At 35.0% G+C, this 18,562-nt stretch overlaps 1 protein-coding gene and 1 long non-coding RNA gene across 5 annotated transcripts; both read right to left on the reverse strand.

The window, feature by feature from the left end:
• Window positions 1-693: 693 nt before the first annotated feature.
• LOC106423851 lies at window positions 694-4,652 on the reverse strand. 4 transcript variants are annotated; one of them, XR_007327425.1, is made up of 8 exons: window positions 4,142-4,652; window positions 4,004-4,040; window positions 3,814-3,854; window positions 3,577-3,737; window positions 3,453-3,483; window positions 3,165-3,356; window positions 1,147-3,061; window positions 694-1,055 (listed from the first exon to the last, which is right to left on the reverse strand). It is a non-coding gene; the product is annotated as an uncharacterized LOC106423851 (long non-coding RNA). The 4 variants fall into 4 exon arrangements; XR_007327424.1 differs by having other exon boundaries at window positions 721-1,055; window positions 1,147-2,902; window positions 3,006-3,356; window positions 4,142-4,606; XR_001284734.3 differs by having other exon boundaries at window positions 707-1,055; window positions 1,147-3,356; window positions 3,964-4,040; window positions 4,142-4,628.
• A 910-nt stretch (window positions 4,653-5,562) lies between these two features.
• On the reverse strand, window positions 5,563-9,205 carry LOC106423814 (AAA-ATPase At3g50940-like). The gene has a single exon (XM_048765676.1). The coding sequence runs from the start codon at window positions 8,231-8,233 to the stop codon at window positions 7,532-7,534; it is 702 nt and encodes a 233-aa protein (XP_048621633.1). The 5' UTR covers window positions 8,234-9,205; the 3' UTR covers window positions 5,563-7,531.
• Between the last annotated feature and the right edge of the window lie 9,357 nt (window positions 9,206-18,562).

Raw genomic sequence — 18,562 nt, forward strand, 5'->3', positions numbered from 1 at the left:
TTACAGTAATTAAGCATGAAAAGCCTATTTAAGAAGCTACAAACTGCAGAGTCATTTGTACTTTCTGTAGGGGAGAAAAAAACAGAAAATACAGAAGTTTTAAGAGCTTCCCTTACTCCTCCTCAAGGCTCTCTTATCTTCTTCAATCTCATCCATTGATTCAGTCTCTTCAACATAACTCTACAACAAATATGAACGACCAAATCACACACACATAGAAAAAGAAACCCACAAATCTTTAGTTTAAGTCTTGAAACATTACCAATAATATTTTTTGTCAGATTTAACGCTGACTCTTGGTTTCATCTTCAGCATTTTTTCCAAGTCAATCACTTCTTTATCACTCGAATCACCACTACAAGAAAAATCGGCATTAGTAGCACCCGAAAAACGCTATCATATCGTTTTCGTAGCGTTTCGAAGAACGCCGTGACAGCCGCAGCTATAATAGACCCCCATCTATCGTAGCGTTTTCCGTGTGCTATAAATAATAGAGATGTTGTAACGTTAATTTCTTCCTATAATAACATAGTTTATAACACATTTTTCTTGCTATTACGTAGATTTCTATGGCATTTTGGTCATGTTGCAACATTATTTTTAATAACACATTTTCGGTGCCACTGAATATATATATTTATTTATAAAAAATTATCCAGAATATACATTTAATTTCTTTTTATAAAAACACACTATAGATTAATTTATAATTAAATCGGTTTAGTTAATGAAAAATAATAAATTGTTTTTTTTGTAACAATAAATTGGTATTTTCATAAATTGAATTTTGGTTTACATGGTTTACAATTACAAAATGGTACAATTACAAAATGGTACAATTACAAATTGGTACAATTACAAATTGGTTTAGAATTACAAATTGGTTAACTAATTAACCCTAACTAAACCTAATACGGCCACCAAACTACGTTCTTCTTCAGTCTCCGCCGACCATGATGCTCGCATCTCCACCGCACGACCACCACCTCACCGCCGCACCACGCTTGATCCGGAAACGCCGCTATGTCACACCACTGCTTCTCCTTCCCTTGCTCCTTAATAAATATGTAAACAAAACAAAATCAATCATAAATATATAAGAAGATGAACAAGAGAGCAGATAAGAGGAAGGTGAAGTGAGTTGACCTGTGGTGGTGGTGAGGAGGTGAAGCCAACGCAGTGCTTGACCAGAGACGAGTCTGCTGCAGCTTCCACCATTGCTTTGGCGCCTCCACCGTCGCTTTCTGAAGAAGATGGTTGGGGATGTGTCGTGCGTGAGACAGAGAGATTAGGAGAGTGAAACAGAGAGATGTCTGTGAGATGAATCGTGTGTGAGTGAGGTTAGGAGAGTAAGACAGTGTTGTGTGTGTATGAGATGATTAAGAAAAAGAGATCTGTAAAATAAAAGAGATTTGTCGAAGGTGGAGAGATCTAAAAAAAAGATCTGTGAAGATAAGAGCGCGAGAGAGAGAGATAGAGAAAAAAAAGAAAAGGGAAAAAGAAAATAAGAAAATCTCATCCATTGATCTATTTGTATCCTACGGCTCAGAGAGTGATCTGCGTGATGAGAGCGGATTGGCCTGTAATTTTCCTTTTTATTTATTAGTTATCCAATAGAATTTTTCCTCTTTGTTTTTATCTTTTGTTGTTCTATTTTCAACATTTTGATGACTTTTGGTTTATAACTTTTTAAAATTGATGTTTGAATAAAACAAAGATTTTATAATCAATATTTTATAGTTTAGTTTTAAAAATTTATTAATTAATATTATATGTTGAGGTATTTGGTTGGGGTATGATATATATATATATATATGGTTTAGGGTTTGACTGAAAATATTAGATTGTATTTTTTGGTTTATTATTTGGTGGTTTAATTTTATTTTGTAAATGTATAATGTGAAATGTTGTTAGTTTGGAGTAGTATGTTTTTCTTGTATGAATATAATTTATTTAAAAATTAAGATTTAATGTATTATGATATATGTTAATATGAGGTATTTGGTTTATGGTTTAGGGTTAAGATTTAGAATGAAGTATATGATTAAATGTGAACTAAAATATTAAAATTTAAAGTTTAAAGGTTATGTTTATTATATATGGTTTGAAATTTGTAGTATGGATTCAGAGTTTAGCTATATAAGTATGAGGTTAAGATTTTAAAATTTAACTTTTGTAACAACTGGTTATATAATTTATTTTTTTAACAACTACTTATATTTATTTTTATATTTAAAATAAGAGATTAAAGATGTGAGTTTATGATATAAGTATGATTTACATGATCTGTGGTATGGTATACATTTAAAATTTTAAGATTTTTAGTTAGAGTTTAGTGTATATGACTAATTTGGGTTATGATATATGTCTATAGTTTAAGGTTAAGTTTTGGGGTTTAGGGTTTAGAGCAAAGTTTAGGGGTTTAAGTTTGACTACGCCAAACTTGATATAATAGTATCACACTAAACATATGAACCCCTAAACTAGTATATATATATAAATATTTTAAAACAAAACTCTAATTAATCAATTTTTATCTTTTAATTTTACACTCAATCATATAAATTAAAAATACAATTATTTTACAATAAATGATGATTTTATATCTAATTAATTATATAAAATCAGTTTTGCATTGTTATATTAATAACGGGCATATATGGTTTATATAAACTAACAAAAATCCAATTATCATCTCAGATGAAACTGAAAAATATACATCTCTTGCCCCTGCCTATACACAGTTCAAACAACTTCAATCTCAAGAGTCATCTCAGATAAAACTGAAAAAAACCAAAGACTGGAACATAAGTGTGTTTGCAAATCTAAGACAGAAATACTCATATACATAGAAAGGTTTCATGAAACTGAACAGTCATCTCTCTGCCATCAACAACTCTTCCTGCAACAAAAAAGGTTTCATGTTTCAAAATCCAATCACCCACTAAGAACCGTTGGATCAGAGCTAGCTGAGATCTTTCTTGCTCTGAGTAAGCGTCCATTACCCTTGGCATTGAGTTGAATGTGTCACAAGTGCAACTATGTTGTCCTTCTCTGTACTCTGCTCCACAACAGTAGCAAAGCTCATGGCAAAGAACACAAAGAGAGATATCAACATTGATATAAGAAACCACAAAGCCAAACACTGTATCCATCTCTTATACCTAGCCAAGTGATGCAATGATCTGGATATCTTTCATCAACCGGAAGAATCTGAAACTCTTCAGAGCTCACAGAATCATGCCAAGGAACACCACAGTCCCACACACAGAAACCTCTCACAGAGTGGACACTTCACATAACATCTATTCTTGTCCAACATTCTGATGCTTCGCATCTGACTCTTTCAAGAGAAGCTGTTAAAGATTAACGCACACAGGTGGGGTCAGAGAGTGAGTAAGAATAGAAGTCTCTGGAGGAAATATAAGTAGGAGGTTCCCATATATCAATACCCAATATTGACAGCAGTCTCCACCTTGTCTCCTGTCAAAACTCAAATATTTATTCCTGCTTGAGCAACTCAAGGAAGCTCACCAGTCACCAATCTGTAACTTAGGTTGTGTAATAGCAGCTTACCCCATTTTAGAGTTTATCCTCAACAGTTGTAGCTCCAAGAAGAACCAGATCTTTCTCAATCTTCTCTGTGACTTCATCTATCAGTGCTTCTCAATCAGCACAAACCAAACTCTTTCTGAACAACACTATATATCCTGGTGTTGCGCAGTCTTCACACTTTCCTGCAACAACAACAGTTAAAAAATCAACTTTGAACAAAAAAGAAAAGTTGGAGTCTTTATCTATTGAACCACTCACGAGCTTAATTGCGACCTCTTCGTTAGTCTGAACACTAGTTCCTACAATCACAAGAGTCTCAGACTTAGTCATCAAAACTAAAAGTAGAGAGGTTTACGCCAAATTCGGCAAGCACACGAATGAAATATAGAAGAGCGGAGAGAAACAAACAGAGGCAAATCTACAATGTTCTTCCAGTAACGGTTTCCACCTTTAACATATCTGTTTCCTTCCAAGATTTCCTCTAGCTGAAACACACACATAATCATCATCATAAGGACCAATTCGTAAGCAAAACGGTAAAGATTCATTCTGCAAGAGGGAGAAGACTTTTAAGAAGAAATATAACATGTTCAGCAATGTATGGCTGTCTCTGCTGCATCCGTCTCTCCTTTATCGAATCAGAGGCGACGCAGGAAGGAGTGAAATTGAGGGGGTTGCGAGGTCTTGCGGAGATGATTATGAGACATAATCGTCGTTCAAGGAGAGATCGAGGTTTAGGGTTTGGTGGAGACGACGATGATTGATTTACAGAGTGCAAAATGGAGGACTTTGGGAAAGACAGATCAGGGTTCCCTTGGATTGGAATGAATAAGAAGAAGAAAAAACACAAACTGAAGAATATGGAGGATGAAGAGATTAGATTGAAGTAAACAACGAAGAAGAAGAAAAAGATAATCAAGAAGTTTTCTTTTTTCTTCCAAGGAAGGAAATGACTTGGGCCATAAACAGTTATTATTTTTTATTAAAACAAAATATTTTGGTGCCAAAGTGAAATTTGGCAAAGTGTTTTCGCCTCCAAAATAAAATTCCAAGCTACGGTAGTGATTTTTGGTTTTCCGCTTAATCAAAATCTTTTATAATGCAAATTTAATGCTATGATAGAGTTGTACTCCAATTTTGAAAATTTTGATAGCAATCAGTGAATTTGTGCTACCGTGGACTGCTATTAATACCCATATTTCTCGTAGTGTACTATCACTACTGTCACTCTAGTAAGTCCTCATCATCATCACTCTCAATGACATGAACTTTGTGCATTGGATAATCAATGTTACTCTTTCTTTCTTTCTTTCTTAAAGGCTAATGATTCTCTGCAAATAAGCGCTTATTGTGACTCTGATTAGTCGTCATGTCTGGTTTCTAGAAGATCTCCCAGTGCCTATATTGTCTTTATTGGTGATTCTCCGGTTACATGGAAAGCAAAGAAGCAAGATACATTGTCTTTATCATCAGCAGTAACAGAATATCGTGTAATGTTTATTACGCTTAAAGAACTGAAATGGTTAAAGCAATGCTTTGCCTCGTTTGATCTCTCACATCCGACTCCAATGCGTCTATTCTATGATAGCAAGTTGGCTATTCATATTGCAACAAACACGGTGTTTCACAAGCATACTAAACATCTAGAAAAAAAACTGCTATCATGTATGTGATGCGGTACAAGCTAATCTCATTACTACTGAACATGTTACTTCCAAGAATCAGCTTGCATGCATTTCACTTATCACTACCTCGACCACTGTCTGAAGATCTTTTGTACAAGTTGGGTGTGTAAAATCTTACACTTCCAACTTGAAGGGAGTAATAAGATAACTACTACATTGGTTAAATAAGTCCTAACATTGTTAGGATAATGACGTAATTACTTTTAAGTCTTTAGCTGATTAGGATAATTTCCATGCTAAACGAATACACAAAAACTATTACGAGCTATTTCAGAAAGCTGATTAGATGTTCGAAGTTGTGGGGAGAGAGAGTCATCAAGCCTCCTGAGCTTTTCCTTTCTTGGCTGCCAAGAACTCAACTAGTGTTTCAAGAACTTTGTTGACAGACCCACAACCCAACAATTGTTCAGCAACCTCGCCAGGGGTAACTTCAGTTTGCAGAATCGATTCTTTGATCTCACTGAAGAGCTTGTGGGTAGTGATGCTGAGATAGTTGGAGGCCAGGATTTCAAAGGCGTCAGGTGTGCAGTAAGGCATGTGGATATGAACATCTATGCCTCTTTCCCTCAGGAATGCTGATCCAAGCTTCTCTTTGTTGGTTGCTGTGAAGACAATGATTCTCTGGTCACCACAGTTTGAGCAGCCCCGATCCATAAAGTCGAGAAAGCCCGAGAGGGTTGCCTTATCAAGAAGAGCCCATAGAGAATAATATATCAATCAGATCAAATCAAATCCAATGAATGTATCTATAAGTCTATTGATACTAGAGATCATAGTGGTACACGTGTAGGGTGGAGAATCAAATAAAGAGGAGAGAAAATTCGAAATAAGAGAGAAAGAGGATAAAGACACGTGGACGTCCGAGATCATTTGAGTTTGTTACGAGCTAACAACTTGCTTAAAGCTCTGTAACAAACATCTGTTAGATTCATTCAGTCAATTTGTATAATCTTTCTCATTTTCTCGGAAAACTCTGTATACATTTTCTCTCATTCAGTTCGAAGATTGATTCTCTTTCGATATCTTCAAGTTTTGAGAAGAGATAGTTTTTTTATGAACATCAATCTCTAGTGTGAAGATGAACTACGATTTGGCTCTATCAAAGGTATCAGAGCTTCGTCATCCTCGGAAAACATGGCAGAAACAAGATCACAGCAATCGTTGAAGGACGCGGTGGTTAAGGAAACAACGGAGGCTATCGGTTCACAGTTAGAGAAGATGGAGGAATCGATCGCTGAGCAGAACAACAAGATCCATAAGAATGCCGCGCTAATGTTTGAGGCGATCAAGTTTATTACGGAGAAGACAGAGAAGGCGATCAACAGTATCAAGCGTTCTCAACGCGATACGACACCGAGAGCGTCGGCGAATCAGGAAATCAACAATCTGAGCTCCGATCATCCTCGTCCGGCGAGATCTGGTATGAATCCACACTATACTGGAATGACGAGATTGGGGCGTTTGGATTTCCTCGATTCAACGGTGATAAGATCAGAGATTGGTTCTTTAAGGTTGAAGAATATTTTGCGATTGATAATACTCCTGATGATTTGAAAGTGAGATTATCATCAATTCATTTCGATAGTCCAGCTTCAACTTGGCACTAAGCGATCTTGCAATCTGAATCTGGGTCAGATCTGTTGACTAATTAGATGAGATGTCGTGAGTTACTCATTGAGAGGTTTGAAAACATGTTTTCTGAGGATAACTCATTGATCTCCTGTCAATGAGTTACTCATTGACATGAGATCATAGTGGTACACGTGTAGGGTGGAGAATCAAATAAAGAGGAGGGAAAATTCGAAATAAGAGAGAAAGAGAATAAAGACACGTGGACGTCCGAGATCATTTGAGTTTGTTACGAGCTAACAACTTGTTTAAAGCTCTGTAACAAACGTCTGTTAGATTCATTCAGTCAATTTGTATAATATTTCTCATTTTCTCGGAAAACTCTGTATACATTTTCTCTCATTCAATTTGAAGATTGATTCTCTTTCAATATCTTCGACTTTTGAGAAGAGATAGTTGTTTTATGAACATCAATCTCTAGTGTGAAGACGAACTACGATTTGGCTCTATCATCTATTTCTACAAACTATTGATTGATGAAAAGGGTTTTAATAAAACTTTAAAAGGAGTGGGAATTGGTACCTTAGTTTCATCAACTTTCTTAAAACTCCTTTTCTTGAACTCTGGCAAACAATCTATATCCTCCACAAGTATGATGGAAGTGTTGGTTGTTTCCATGAGCAACGTCTGAAGTTGAGAACTGCTGCTAACTTGACTCAAGTCTAAGTCATACACATCAGCCTTGAGATAGTTTGCCATGGCAGCGACCAGACTTGACTTTCCTGTCCCAGTAGGACCACACAACAGATATCCTCTATTATACGTGGTACCTTTCTCCACAAATCGATCCAAGTCGAGGGATGGTTGAAAGTCACAGACGTCCATTTCTCTGCTTCATCGATATAGAAGAGCTTACGTGTCTTCACCCTTTGCCTTGCAGCTTCACGGGAGACAAAAGGCAAGTAAGAGCGGATGACCATTTCCTTGGCTTTCTTGGGGAAGGTGAGCTCGTAATAACGGAACTTTGTACCGTCGATTTGGTGGCAGCGGAGGATCCAACGGAGCTCGACTCCCTGGAAAGTGTGGGTGAATACATTGTCCTCCTCTTCCACGGTGAATGTTAAGTTGACATCCTTCTCATGCTTGAAGACACGGATTGAAGAAGACATTCTGGTGGATACGTGCTTGGATATGTACACTTTTGCATCTTGGAAAACCTTGTTCGGTTGGTCTCCGCAAACTTCGGTTATGACCATAGTCATATCGGTCGAACAGTATCTCCGAGCATCGGCAACAAGACCCCAAAGGTACTCTTGCATCTCTCTTCTTGATTTAAAGGAGTTGGCCAGCATAGCCCCAGAACCAGCCATCACAGTAACGGCTGATGCGGCGGCTGCTGTCTTGAAAAGCGAGCAAGTTTTCATCTTTCAATTTCCTCCTCTGGCCAGAAAAAAAAAAAACAAAGACATTACAGTGAGACGACAAGCTTAGTTCACTAAACGCAACAAAAACACTAAACATTATAATCTCAACTAGATAAGGTTAACAACTCTTTCAAGTGTCTTCCTTTCCCAGCAGAAACTTATCAGAAATAAATCAACAATGAGAGAGAACTTGTTACCTTCTCCAAGACTACAACTCGAAAACGAAAAGTGGAAACAGTTAATAAAAGAGTGTGATTGGTTGTAACTTTAGTAAAAATTAAAAGAGAGAAAACAGTTACTCCAACAATTCCCAATCAGGTAAAAATATGTTTATTTTTATTTCCTCCTATTACTATTCAAATAGAGATAAACTAGGATAAGATATGGGCATTGTGCATTGTGCAAAGTGGATTTATATGAAAATTATTTAAAAAATATCGTATAGAAAAATAAAATTTATATTATTGATCGAATTAATATTTTTGGTCTTTAAACATTTTTTTAAAATTATTTTGTTAATTACATAATTTGTTTACTGATGAGTTGATCTTATTTTTAAAAATATTTTAGGTCAAAAAATCACTTATCGCATAAGAATCTAACGCTTAGGCCAAAGAATCTAAGGCCTATTATTTGATTACAATGAAACTATGCCAGCTCGATTTTATATCATGATTTAGCAATTTAAAAGTTAATTATGGTTATGAGAAGTTTACGTTTATATTCAATGTTTTTCTCATTTTGTGTCATTTTTTTCATTTTGGTTATTGTTCGATATAAATATTGATTTTTGAGTTTATTCTCATTCGTTATATTTTTTGGCCTGAGATTTAGAAAATATTTAAAATTTAAAATTATTAAATAGAATCATAGTTTGGTTAAGATTTGCGCCTTGTGCAGAATAAATATTTTATATTTATTACTTATTTTATGTTTTTTCATATTATGAAATAATAAAATAATAATTATATATTAAATAACTAAGAAATCAGTTACCATGGTGTGCGCATATAAATCATACGACCTCACTTATTTATTCGCAATCATTTTAGCATAAATAAATCAAAACAATCAATCTTGTATATCGTATATGATATATAATGAAATTTAAATGATATTAACATAGATATATAGTATACTTTTAATATGGTTTTTAATATGGATATTTATTAAATGAGGTTTCTACTTATATGATTTTATGATTATTTGCATATTTGTGTAACAAACATTTACACCAACGATTTTTTTAATGTGAAATGTTTAGTGGTTTCAATAATTTATAATCATTTAAGAAAACAATGAAGATTTCAAAATTAAAATATTAAATTTTCAATATATATGTTTAACGAAGATATCAAAATATAAATATGTATTTTGATATGATGTATAGTTTAATTTAAGGCAAGATCCAAATGTTCTTATGGCAAGTGTAGAACAGACGCATTTATTTACACCTAGGTGCCAATATTAATTTCGATCAACGCCTTGGTGCCAAAGTTTTCGTGTAATAAATACAAAATTTACATATTTAAGAGATACATATTGTAGCTTATGAATGCAAATTAATTCGATAAATATTTCATACATCTTAAACGAACAGTGGATCTTGTATGTTATTTTACTAAGGAAAATATACATTAAACTTACCGTATGATCCGTGGTTATTCAATATGAATTACGGCGAATAGAACCTTTGTAGGATGGTTATAGATGTTATGGGCCACCCTTCGCAGTTTTCATTGTTTTTATATACATTTATGCACTTAAATATTTTTCTTTATTCATCGATGATCTCTTAGCATGTTGTTGATTTCTTTGCGGTCAAGGTTGTAATGGAATTTGGGATCATGATCGTAAACTGATTTTCATCTATGGAGTATGGACTCTCCTAGCTGGTTCTATCATCCGCTTCTACAAGATTCTACAAAAATTTCGCCTTTTATATTTACATGTGCTAGGATCTGATGGTCTGGTTCATAACAGTGTTTTAGCTTAGTTCTCCCAGGTTATCTCCTTATAAAAATTGAGCAGTGACTCTGACAGTGTTGAAATCTTCTTAGCTACTCCAACTCTGCTTTGCTTCAATTGAAAACTATTTCATGTGCAGATGATTTCCGCACTTTCAAGCAAGAAATGGTTGTGGCTACACATGGTATGTGTTCTTACCTCTGGAAACTTACTTCTACGAGGAAATTATATCTTAACGATATGGTAGCTAAAAGGTGTAGCAAAAGAAAATCTTAGCACAATTTATATTCTCATACCTTGCTCTGTTTCTCACATTTTCAGAAAATCTCATCCATGGATCAAGCAAAAGTGATCAACGAATTCCAAAAGCTTTAAGCACAACTGGACATGACGCAAAACAAAAACTACATTCATTTCTAGGACCATAATACTCTGAAATCATGGGTAATCACAAAGATTGAGTGTGTCATGTTTGTTTTGTTTATAGTGTTTATTGAAAGCGATGATGTCAGAGGTTACTGATGGAGTTGACGAAGAGAAGTTGAAAATAAAACTGAAGATCTCACTAAACCATGTAATTATTTGCTTTTTCAATCACAAGATTCATACTCGCACACTTTTCATTGGTTTTCTTCAAGCTTCTTCTAAGTAGCTCATTCCTTTGTATCGATCTCATAGGTGCTTGATGAGATTAGTGTTTTGTGTTGCATTTAAGGTTTGTTTTTCTTAAATAGTTTTGTTAAATATGTCTTGGAAAATAACCCTAGGTGATTTAAACTAAAACTTTGTTTCTTGCAATATACTGAAGTGGATGATCTAGAAAGGAGATCGGCTTGCTATGACTAATCTGAGAAACATGAAACTTCTTATTTGTAGTGCATAATATATACTGACTTAATAAACAAGTTAAAGTCGGGTACACTTTGTTTTTCTTAACATTTTCAACTTTGCGAATAAATCTCATCCTGGTCTAAAATCTAAAGCCCCAAAGCTCCAACCAACAGAGATCAAATTAAGAAAGAATTAATTTATAAACAATTATCAGATAAAGGATGATGACACATTACAAGTATACAACGATAATTTTAGTTTACCTTTAACTCTTTTTTTATATATACGTACAAAACATACATTAAGAAAACTAATAAACATTTGAGTTCAATGAAAGAACGTCTTATGCTTCCTCTTTCCAACAATCTTTCTTCTAAACAAGAATCAAGCCCAATAACTGATTAGTGTTGCATACATACACATAATATACATATTATACATATTTATGATAAATTACATCAAATATATGTTTGTATGAGCAGAAATAGCAAACATATAAGGGTAATCTATATGATTGTTCTATAAAAATATCCAAATTTTATAACCAATTTGTCTCTCATTTCAGTGCAACTAATTGTTTTTGTATGTTCAAATAATAAACAATTCAGATTTTACACTTTAAATCAATCGTTATTTCATTGAACAATTTCTAAAATAGAAAATTAAAACAGTCTTCATAGAGTAAATATTTAAATATAATAAAATGATTTTAAAATCAAACAAAAACAATTAAAATCATATAAAATATCAATACTCATGCATAAATTGTATTTCAGCCTCTCAAAATTTGAAATATAACAGAAATAAAATAATCTATTAGTTTGAGTAGCAGATTTACTCTTGGTGCATATATGAATACCGTTAATATATGCATATGAAGCTTAAATAATAGTATTTGTGAAACTATGTTATATCAAATGGTATAAGTATAATATGATTATATATTTTAGTCTGATCAAAGCCTTTTGTCACGAGCTGGACTCGAACCAGCGGGTCTAGCAAAAAGACCATCCAGATTTCAACCTTAGAATGATCGTGACTTTGGTTACGGTCTCCCTCAATCGAAAGGCTCGGTTGCTTCTCCTAAATTATTATCTCGCTGAAATTGGAGTACATTAAATCATACATGTATGTTGTTGGAAAACAATCAAAAATGTTCTGTCAAATGAAAGAAATAAAATGTTTTTCGTATTTTAGTCTTGATTCTAATGCATTTTTTATTAATATTATAGTATTTTAGATCACCTGTGATTAATAATGTTCAATTTGTTTATATTGCAGTTGAAATTCATTGTATATCTTTCTAAAATTTAGGAACATAATATCCAAGTATTAAAAATTCGATCAAAAGCAACAACGATTAATAAAAAGGTCAAAAGATCCATTTACATAAAAGGCAAAAATATATTGCATATGTATTCAAATTTTTCTTATTTTTTAAAAAATCTAAAGACAATTAATACAAGAATTGAAATAAATTTAAATATCTTTATATGTTTGATAAATATTTTTTTACTAAAACACCAAAAATAATTTTAAAACTATTAAAACATATATCATTATACAAAAATCCGGCGCTTAGCGCCGGCAAACCCCTAGTATTTTTTAAATTATGGTATGCACAAACTCTCTCAAATTCTGCCACGTAAGCAATTATAGAGCTTAAACTCTTGCCACATCACTCGGGTCTATTTTTAATTCTTACAAACTTAAACTTAAGGTTACATCTTTGCAAAAATCCTCAAATAATATATATGAGATGTTTACTCTCATATCCATGAGAGTAAAAGTTTACTCATTTCTTGTTGTAAAACAAACGGTTTAGAGACTGAATGTTTCTGTGTTTTTATTAATCATAATATGGGTTCCTTTATATAAGGATTACAAGTCATAAAAAAAAAAGAAAATATCCAAAAACCTAAACCAACAAGGATTAGGAAAACTACTAATACATAATAATGGAAAGATAACAATTACAAGGAAAAGAAAATAGGGTTTCCTTTTCTCCAAAGCATAAGCCGCCTCTCTCTCTCTCTCTCCTAAGGTCATGACCGCCTCTCTCTCTCTCTCTCTAGGGTTGGGTCGTCTCTCTCTCTCTAAGTGTATGGACCGGTTATTGACCGGACTGGTTATGGACATCAATCAATTAATTTATAACACTCCCCCTTGGATGCCATAACCATTCAGAGATTGTAATACGCTTAATGTTGCCTCATTAAAACCTTATCAGGAAAACCCAGTGAGACAAAACCATGATGAAGGAAAAAGAGTACAACACGTACTGCTCCCCCTGATGTGAACCTCAGTGTAGGTTCTTTAGTCTACGCATCTGATGCGTGATCTTTCTTGGACGTGCAGGAAGAGAGTAATTAAGTCGGCCAAGTTTATTACTGAACCGTAATTGGACCATTTTGATCTTTCCGGTCTTTTCTCATGTCTTCTGACATCGTATGTACATGGTCAAGAAGTGAACCTTTGCTGTCGACCACTCTATACTTTGGTCAGACATGTAGGACTATGGTCAGGACTATGGCCCTCGACCAAAAACATCCTCACGGATACTCTCTTTGGCTATTAGCCGCCTATGACGATGTTAAAATGCTGATTGATAGGTAACGGACTGTATGAGTTTTCTCTATACTACCATCGACTATGCACTAATCTGATCGATCCATGTTGAGTCATAGACTTCTTTTATACATGTTCATAACTTGTCTCATGAGTGTCCATGATCATTACTTGATCAATGATCATTGTTGTAATGAATTTTACAATCTTATCTAACTATGGCACTGTGGCCAAATACACTCATGAATCTCACATGTGGTCATCGATCTCTATTGCCTTAGGCAATGCCATATTCGTTTTTCATTGCAGTCCTATCCTTATATTGATGTCGTCTCATGACCTCTGTTGTTATGAATCATATCACACAATGAATATATATATTAGGTCATGGACTTCGATCACACATTCTTATGGACTGCAACCTATTGGTATCCGATCGAGAAGGATAGATTAAATGTCTCCTCTCAGCCTCACAGCAGCAGCAGACTGTTCTGCTATGCCGGATCCTTATCTAAGGGATCTGATGTTGGATTGGTCTATCCGGAGAACATGCTATCCGAGGTAGCAAGCTGAGGCAATCCGAATTACCTTTCTTTGGGCTGATCTTTCTTTTCCACTAGCCCGTATTACAATCTAGTCGGTCCATGCTAGTGTCACAGATCTGTATAAACCTTTTTAACCTCTCTTTAGGTTGGTTTAGTATAAACACAAGGAATTCGAATTTCTTTATTAGCTTACATATGGAATGAATTTGATCGTTCTTATAGAACTCCTTTACTAGTATTATATACTATATGCAGCCGCTTTGTTTCAGTCCATGAACAGCTTAGGAACAATGTTGTCATTTATCCAGTGATCCATATGCTGCTTACTACATCGTTATATGTCAATCTAATTTCTTTCTTATGACCAGACCTTTATCAATTTCGAAATTGTGTAGCAGCATCCACCACATAGGAGTTCATCTCCTTATAATCTAGTCAATGTTCTCTGTGAGTATCCTTGTGTAACAAGCTATGATCGAATGTTGTTAGTAGGAAACATGAATACCTTTAGACCTCGTGATCATGTACCATATCTCACGGTTTCTTTTCCCTCACAAGACCCATCTATTTTACTGGTTTATATCAGATGGCGTTTCTGTATATATGTATGTGGCTAATACGCCTATCTTTCTCTATAGATACTTTAAGCCCCACGTTTATCTTTTCAATCTAATCTTTATTCTTTATGAGTACTCTTTCGTGGGTTCTGATTCTCGTTTATATCTTTATGTTCAAGTGCTACTCTCTTATGTACAAATATATCTTTATGTGTCGACACTTATATATGGTTCCATTGTGTTCCAGACATGATCTAATCGATTTGAGATTTCATTATCCAGGACCTTTGTTACCTAGTAGCTTGGCGTCCCAAACTACATGGTTTGGTACCTTAGATGTTTAGCTGCACAGCCTTTTCTCAATGTCTAGTCGGGTTTCCTTATGACCTCGGATTTGTATTCTATGCACCTTTCTCTTTCCGAGGTTCCTTATCTTATGGAACACTTTGGTCTATCTTGTATAGACTCTGTAGCAACTTGACTGTGTCTCTTTCTAGGACATCAGACTTCGTTTGGTGCTAAGCTGGTTATGACTTAGTCATTCCTTTCTTTTCTTTTCGGGTCAGTGTCTGGCATCTCGATTAGCTAGCTATGTATAATCTTTTCTTTCTTTGGACGTCTATAATTCTAATCTGAGGATCTTTGCCAAGACAATGATGGTTGATACCATTCTGTTTCTTATCATTCTTTACTCTTTACCAGCTTATAGCTTTCTCTTTTTAATGTTGGATAGTCGGATTCATTGATCATACAATCCGTGTACCTGGCCACTTTCTGATCACCCATATTTGGCTCAAGGTCTCTTAGAAGTCGTGGAAGAAAGTCATACTCTTATCCAACATATATTCCCAATCCTCTTCTGAGGTTCCATCTTAGACGGCACATATGTCTGTGGTGGTTTATTCAAAGTCCCTTAAGATGGTGTATGTCTGGTTTATGACCCGTATTCAATCTGAGATGGGAATATCTATGCTCACTTATATGGCCTGATATATTTTCACTTTATATACATGTAAATCCATGATGTCCCTAAGCTTTAGGATGGATGTCCGATCCTTATAGGTAATGGACTGCACGGCCAAGCCGTTTATATCATGGTCATAGACCATGGTTCACAAATTTGTTCACGAATTTGTAGTATTGATCATGTATCACGGGTTTATCCTCTCTCCCCCTCATGAACATACTATAATTTCGTGATGCTTAGGACAATAAAGCCTAATGAGTTTCCCTTTGTGTACATGTTTCACAACGTGAGATCTTATGGGATAACTCTTTGTGCCTTCTCAATATCAATCTTTGCATCAAGTTTAGACTAGGATGGCTAATCCGGTCTTGCCATAAAGTGTATAATTTTGTGGGATATATCAGTATGATCACCATGGCTCTTGCCTCTTATCATACTGATCTGTAGCATAGTTTTGATCAGTAGATTACATAGGTATAGTCTTGACCACTTTCTTAAAGGGTCTTAGGCGTTTTCTTTCTTTCTTAAATCTGAAGGAACTTGTTTCCTTTTGCCCATTGTTTCTATTTGGAAACCATATCAACTCAATGGGTCATATATTCTTGGGTGTATATAATTCCCTTTAGGCAATGCCTTAGCCATAGATTTTTTACTAGGCTACTATACCGTACCATAATGCCTTTTAGGCGATTTCTTTATCAATCATTCACATTATCAAGTAAGATCAGGCAAGATATAATAGTAATGAACTCAAATCAATTCTATTATTATATATAAAATCGTGAATGACAATTAGGTTTAAAGCAAAACACAAATCAAAGACTTAAAACACAATTAGCATGTCGAGATCTTTCTTTAGTCAATAGACATGCCGGCCACACCATCAGTTACATTGGACACGGCTGCCTTGGATTCATCCTGATCCATATCAGTCTTATTTGCTTCAGGATGTCTCATCTCACTATTTCTTTTTAGCAACTGATTACTCTGCTCAGTTAGTAATAGGCATGATAGCAAATCATTATAGGTGGTGAAACATTTTTATCTATAGATATGTTGTAACAATAGATCTCTTGGATCGGCTGTGAGGAAGGTCTTTTCCAGTAAATCCTCCTCTGTTACCACTTCACCACATAGTCTCAGTTGGTAAACGATTTTGGACAAAGAAAAATGATATTCATCCACAGACTCAAAGTCCTGGAATCTGAGACTCATCCATTCATGCCTAACCTTTGGTAATAACACCATTGTGTATCTGGATTTTATTTTTTTCCAAAGGTCACGAGGATTCTCAATATTTAGGTACTGATTTCTTAGATCCTCAGTGAGATGATGGCACATAATTGTTATGGTCCTATACTTTTCACTTTCAGTTGCATAATTACCCTGAATAATACTCCTTCCGAGTCATCTTGATTTCAGGACAACTGAAGTGTTCATTGCCCATCCTAAATAATTTTCTCCAGAGGGATTTAGAATGGCATAATCCAAAGGCTCAAATCTCGGCATCTGAAACCATATTATCAATCAATTCATGATTTAGGATGCAACGAATTCAAAATAATCAGTGCATATGATTTCATAAGTCTCTCGACCAAAACACTTTACTACTCGATCATGGTGCGAAACAAGTCGAGAATGCTAGGTCTATATGTGATGCTTAGGCCACACGGCCATGTAATGTGATACAGCGATCCTAGAGATCGGTTCATGAGATATGCAAGCAAGGTCACACGACCATTCAGATATGGTGTCTCTCTAGGCCACACGGCCAAGCTATGATGCATTAAGCGACACGGCTTTCAATCACATGATGCAAACAATGTGATCTATCAAGGGCACAAGGCCGCGAGTATGAACAATGCATCAGAATGGTTAGGCCACACGGCCGTTCGGTATGGATCATAGCAAAATCACACGGCCACAACAGAATATAATGCAAACAAGGATAATCAATTTAGATGCATTTAATCTTATCATTCAGTTGCATATCAATTAGGGTTTTACCAATTTCAAGGCTTGTAATATGCGGCTAGGATTTAGAGTTTCAGAATCAAATAATCTAGCAACCTAACTCTCATGCAATATGTAATCAATCCTAAACCTCAAATCAATCATTCAAATTTTAAGCAATATGAGATTTAAGGTTTCAAGGCCTTTAGGAATTTAAAACGAGATTTAGGGTTTTAAACATTTAAATGGTCGATTTTATCAACAAGAGGTTAAGGGTTTCAAGGCCTTAAGATTTTAGTTTCGAGATTCAATCAATCTATTAATCTTAAAACTCAGATCATCAATCATTCAATCAAGCAAGAACAATTTAAAATCGATTTCAAGCTTTAGGGTTTTAGGGTTTTCGATTCCAAGATTTAAGGTTTTCATAATTCAGATCAGAACAAACAATCAACATGTTCTAATGGAATCGATTTCAATCTAGTGATTATAAGATGATCAGTTTTAGGTTATACCAATTTTTAGGGTTTATCAAGAACATTGGATTTCCATAATAATGGATTAGGGTTTTAGGGTTTGATCATTATGTTCTTAGATTAATCGGTATACCTTTGTTTGTAGGGTTGAAACCGGACCACCAAAGAGAACGGATGAACCTCGAGCTGAACACGGACGGACGCGAGCTGGCTGTCGTCGGATGCGAGCTGAACGGGACGGGACGCGTCTGCTTCCTATCGGGTTCGCGAGCTACTTCCTATCGGGTTTGCAAGCGGCTGATCGGGATTATGAGCTGGTTGATCGGGAACACGAGTTGGCTGTGATGCGAACGGAAGCTGAGGTCGTCTAGGATCAGGAACACCTTAGGGATGGAGCTGATCGGTTGCTGACGAGCTGGAACGCGAGCTAGGACGAATTAGGGTTCGTCGGGATTAGGTTAAAG

The sequence above is a fragment of the Brassica napus genome, chromosome C8 (genome assembly GCF_020379485.1).
Source record: "Brassica napus cultivar Da-Ae chromosome C8, Da-Ae, whole genome shotgun sequence".
NCBI classification, from domain to species: domain Eukaryota; kingdom Viridiplantae; phylum Streptophyta; class Magnoliopsida; order Brassicales; family Brassicaceae; genus Brassica; species Brassica napus.

Bases quoted from the DNA above. Each gene is read 5' to 3' on its own strand.
- LOC106423814 (XM_048765676.1), bottom strand. From the start codon at position 8,233: ATGAAAACTTGCTCGCTTTTCAAGACAGCAGCCGCCGCATCAGCCGTT.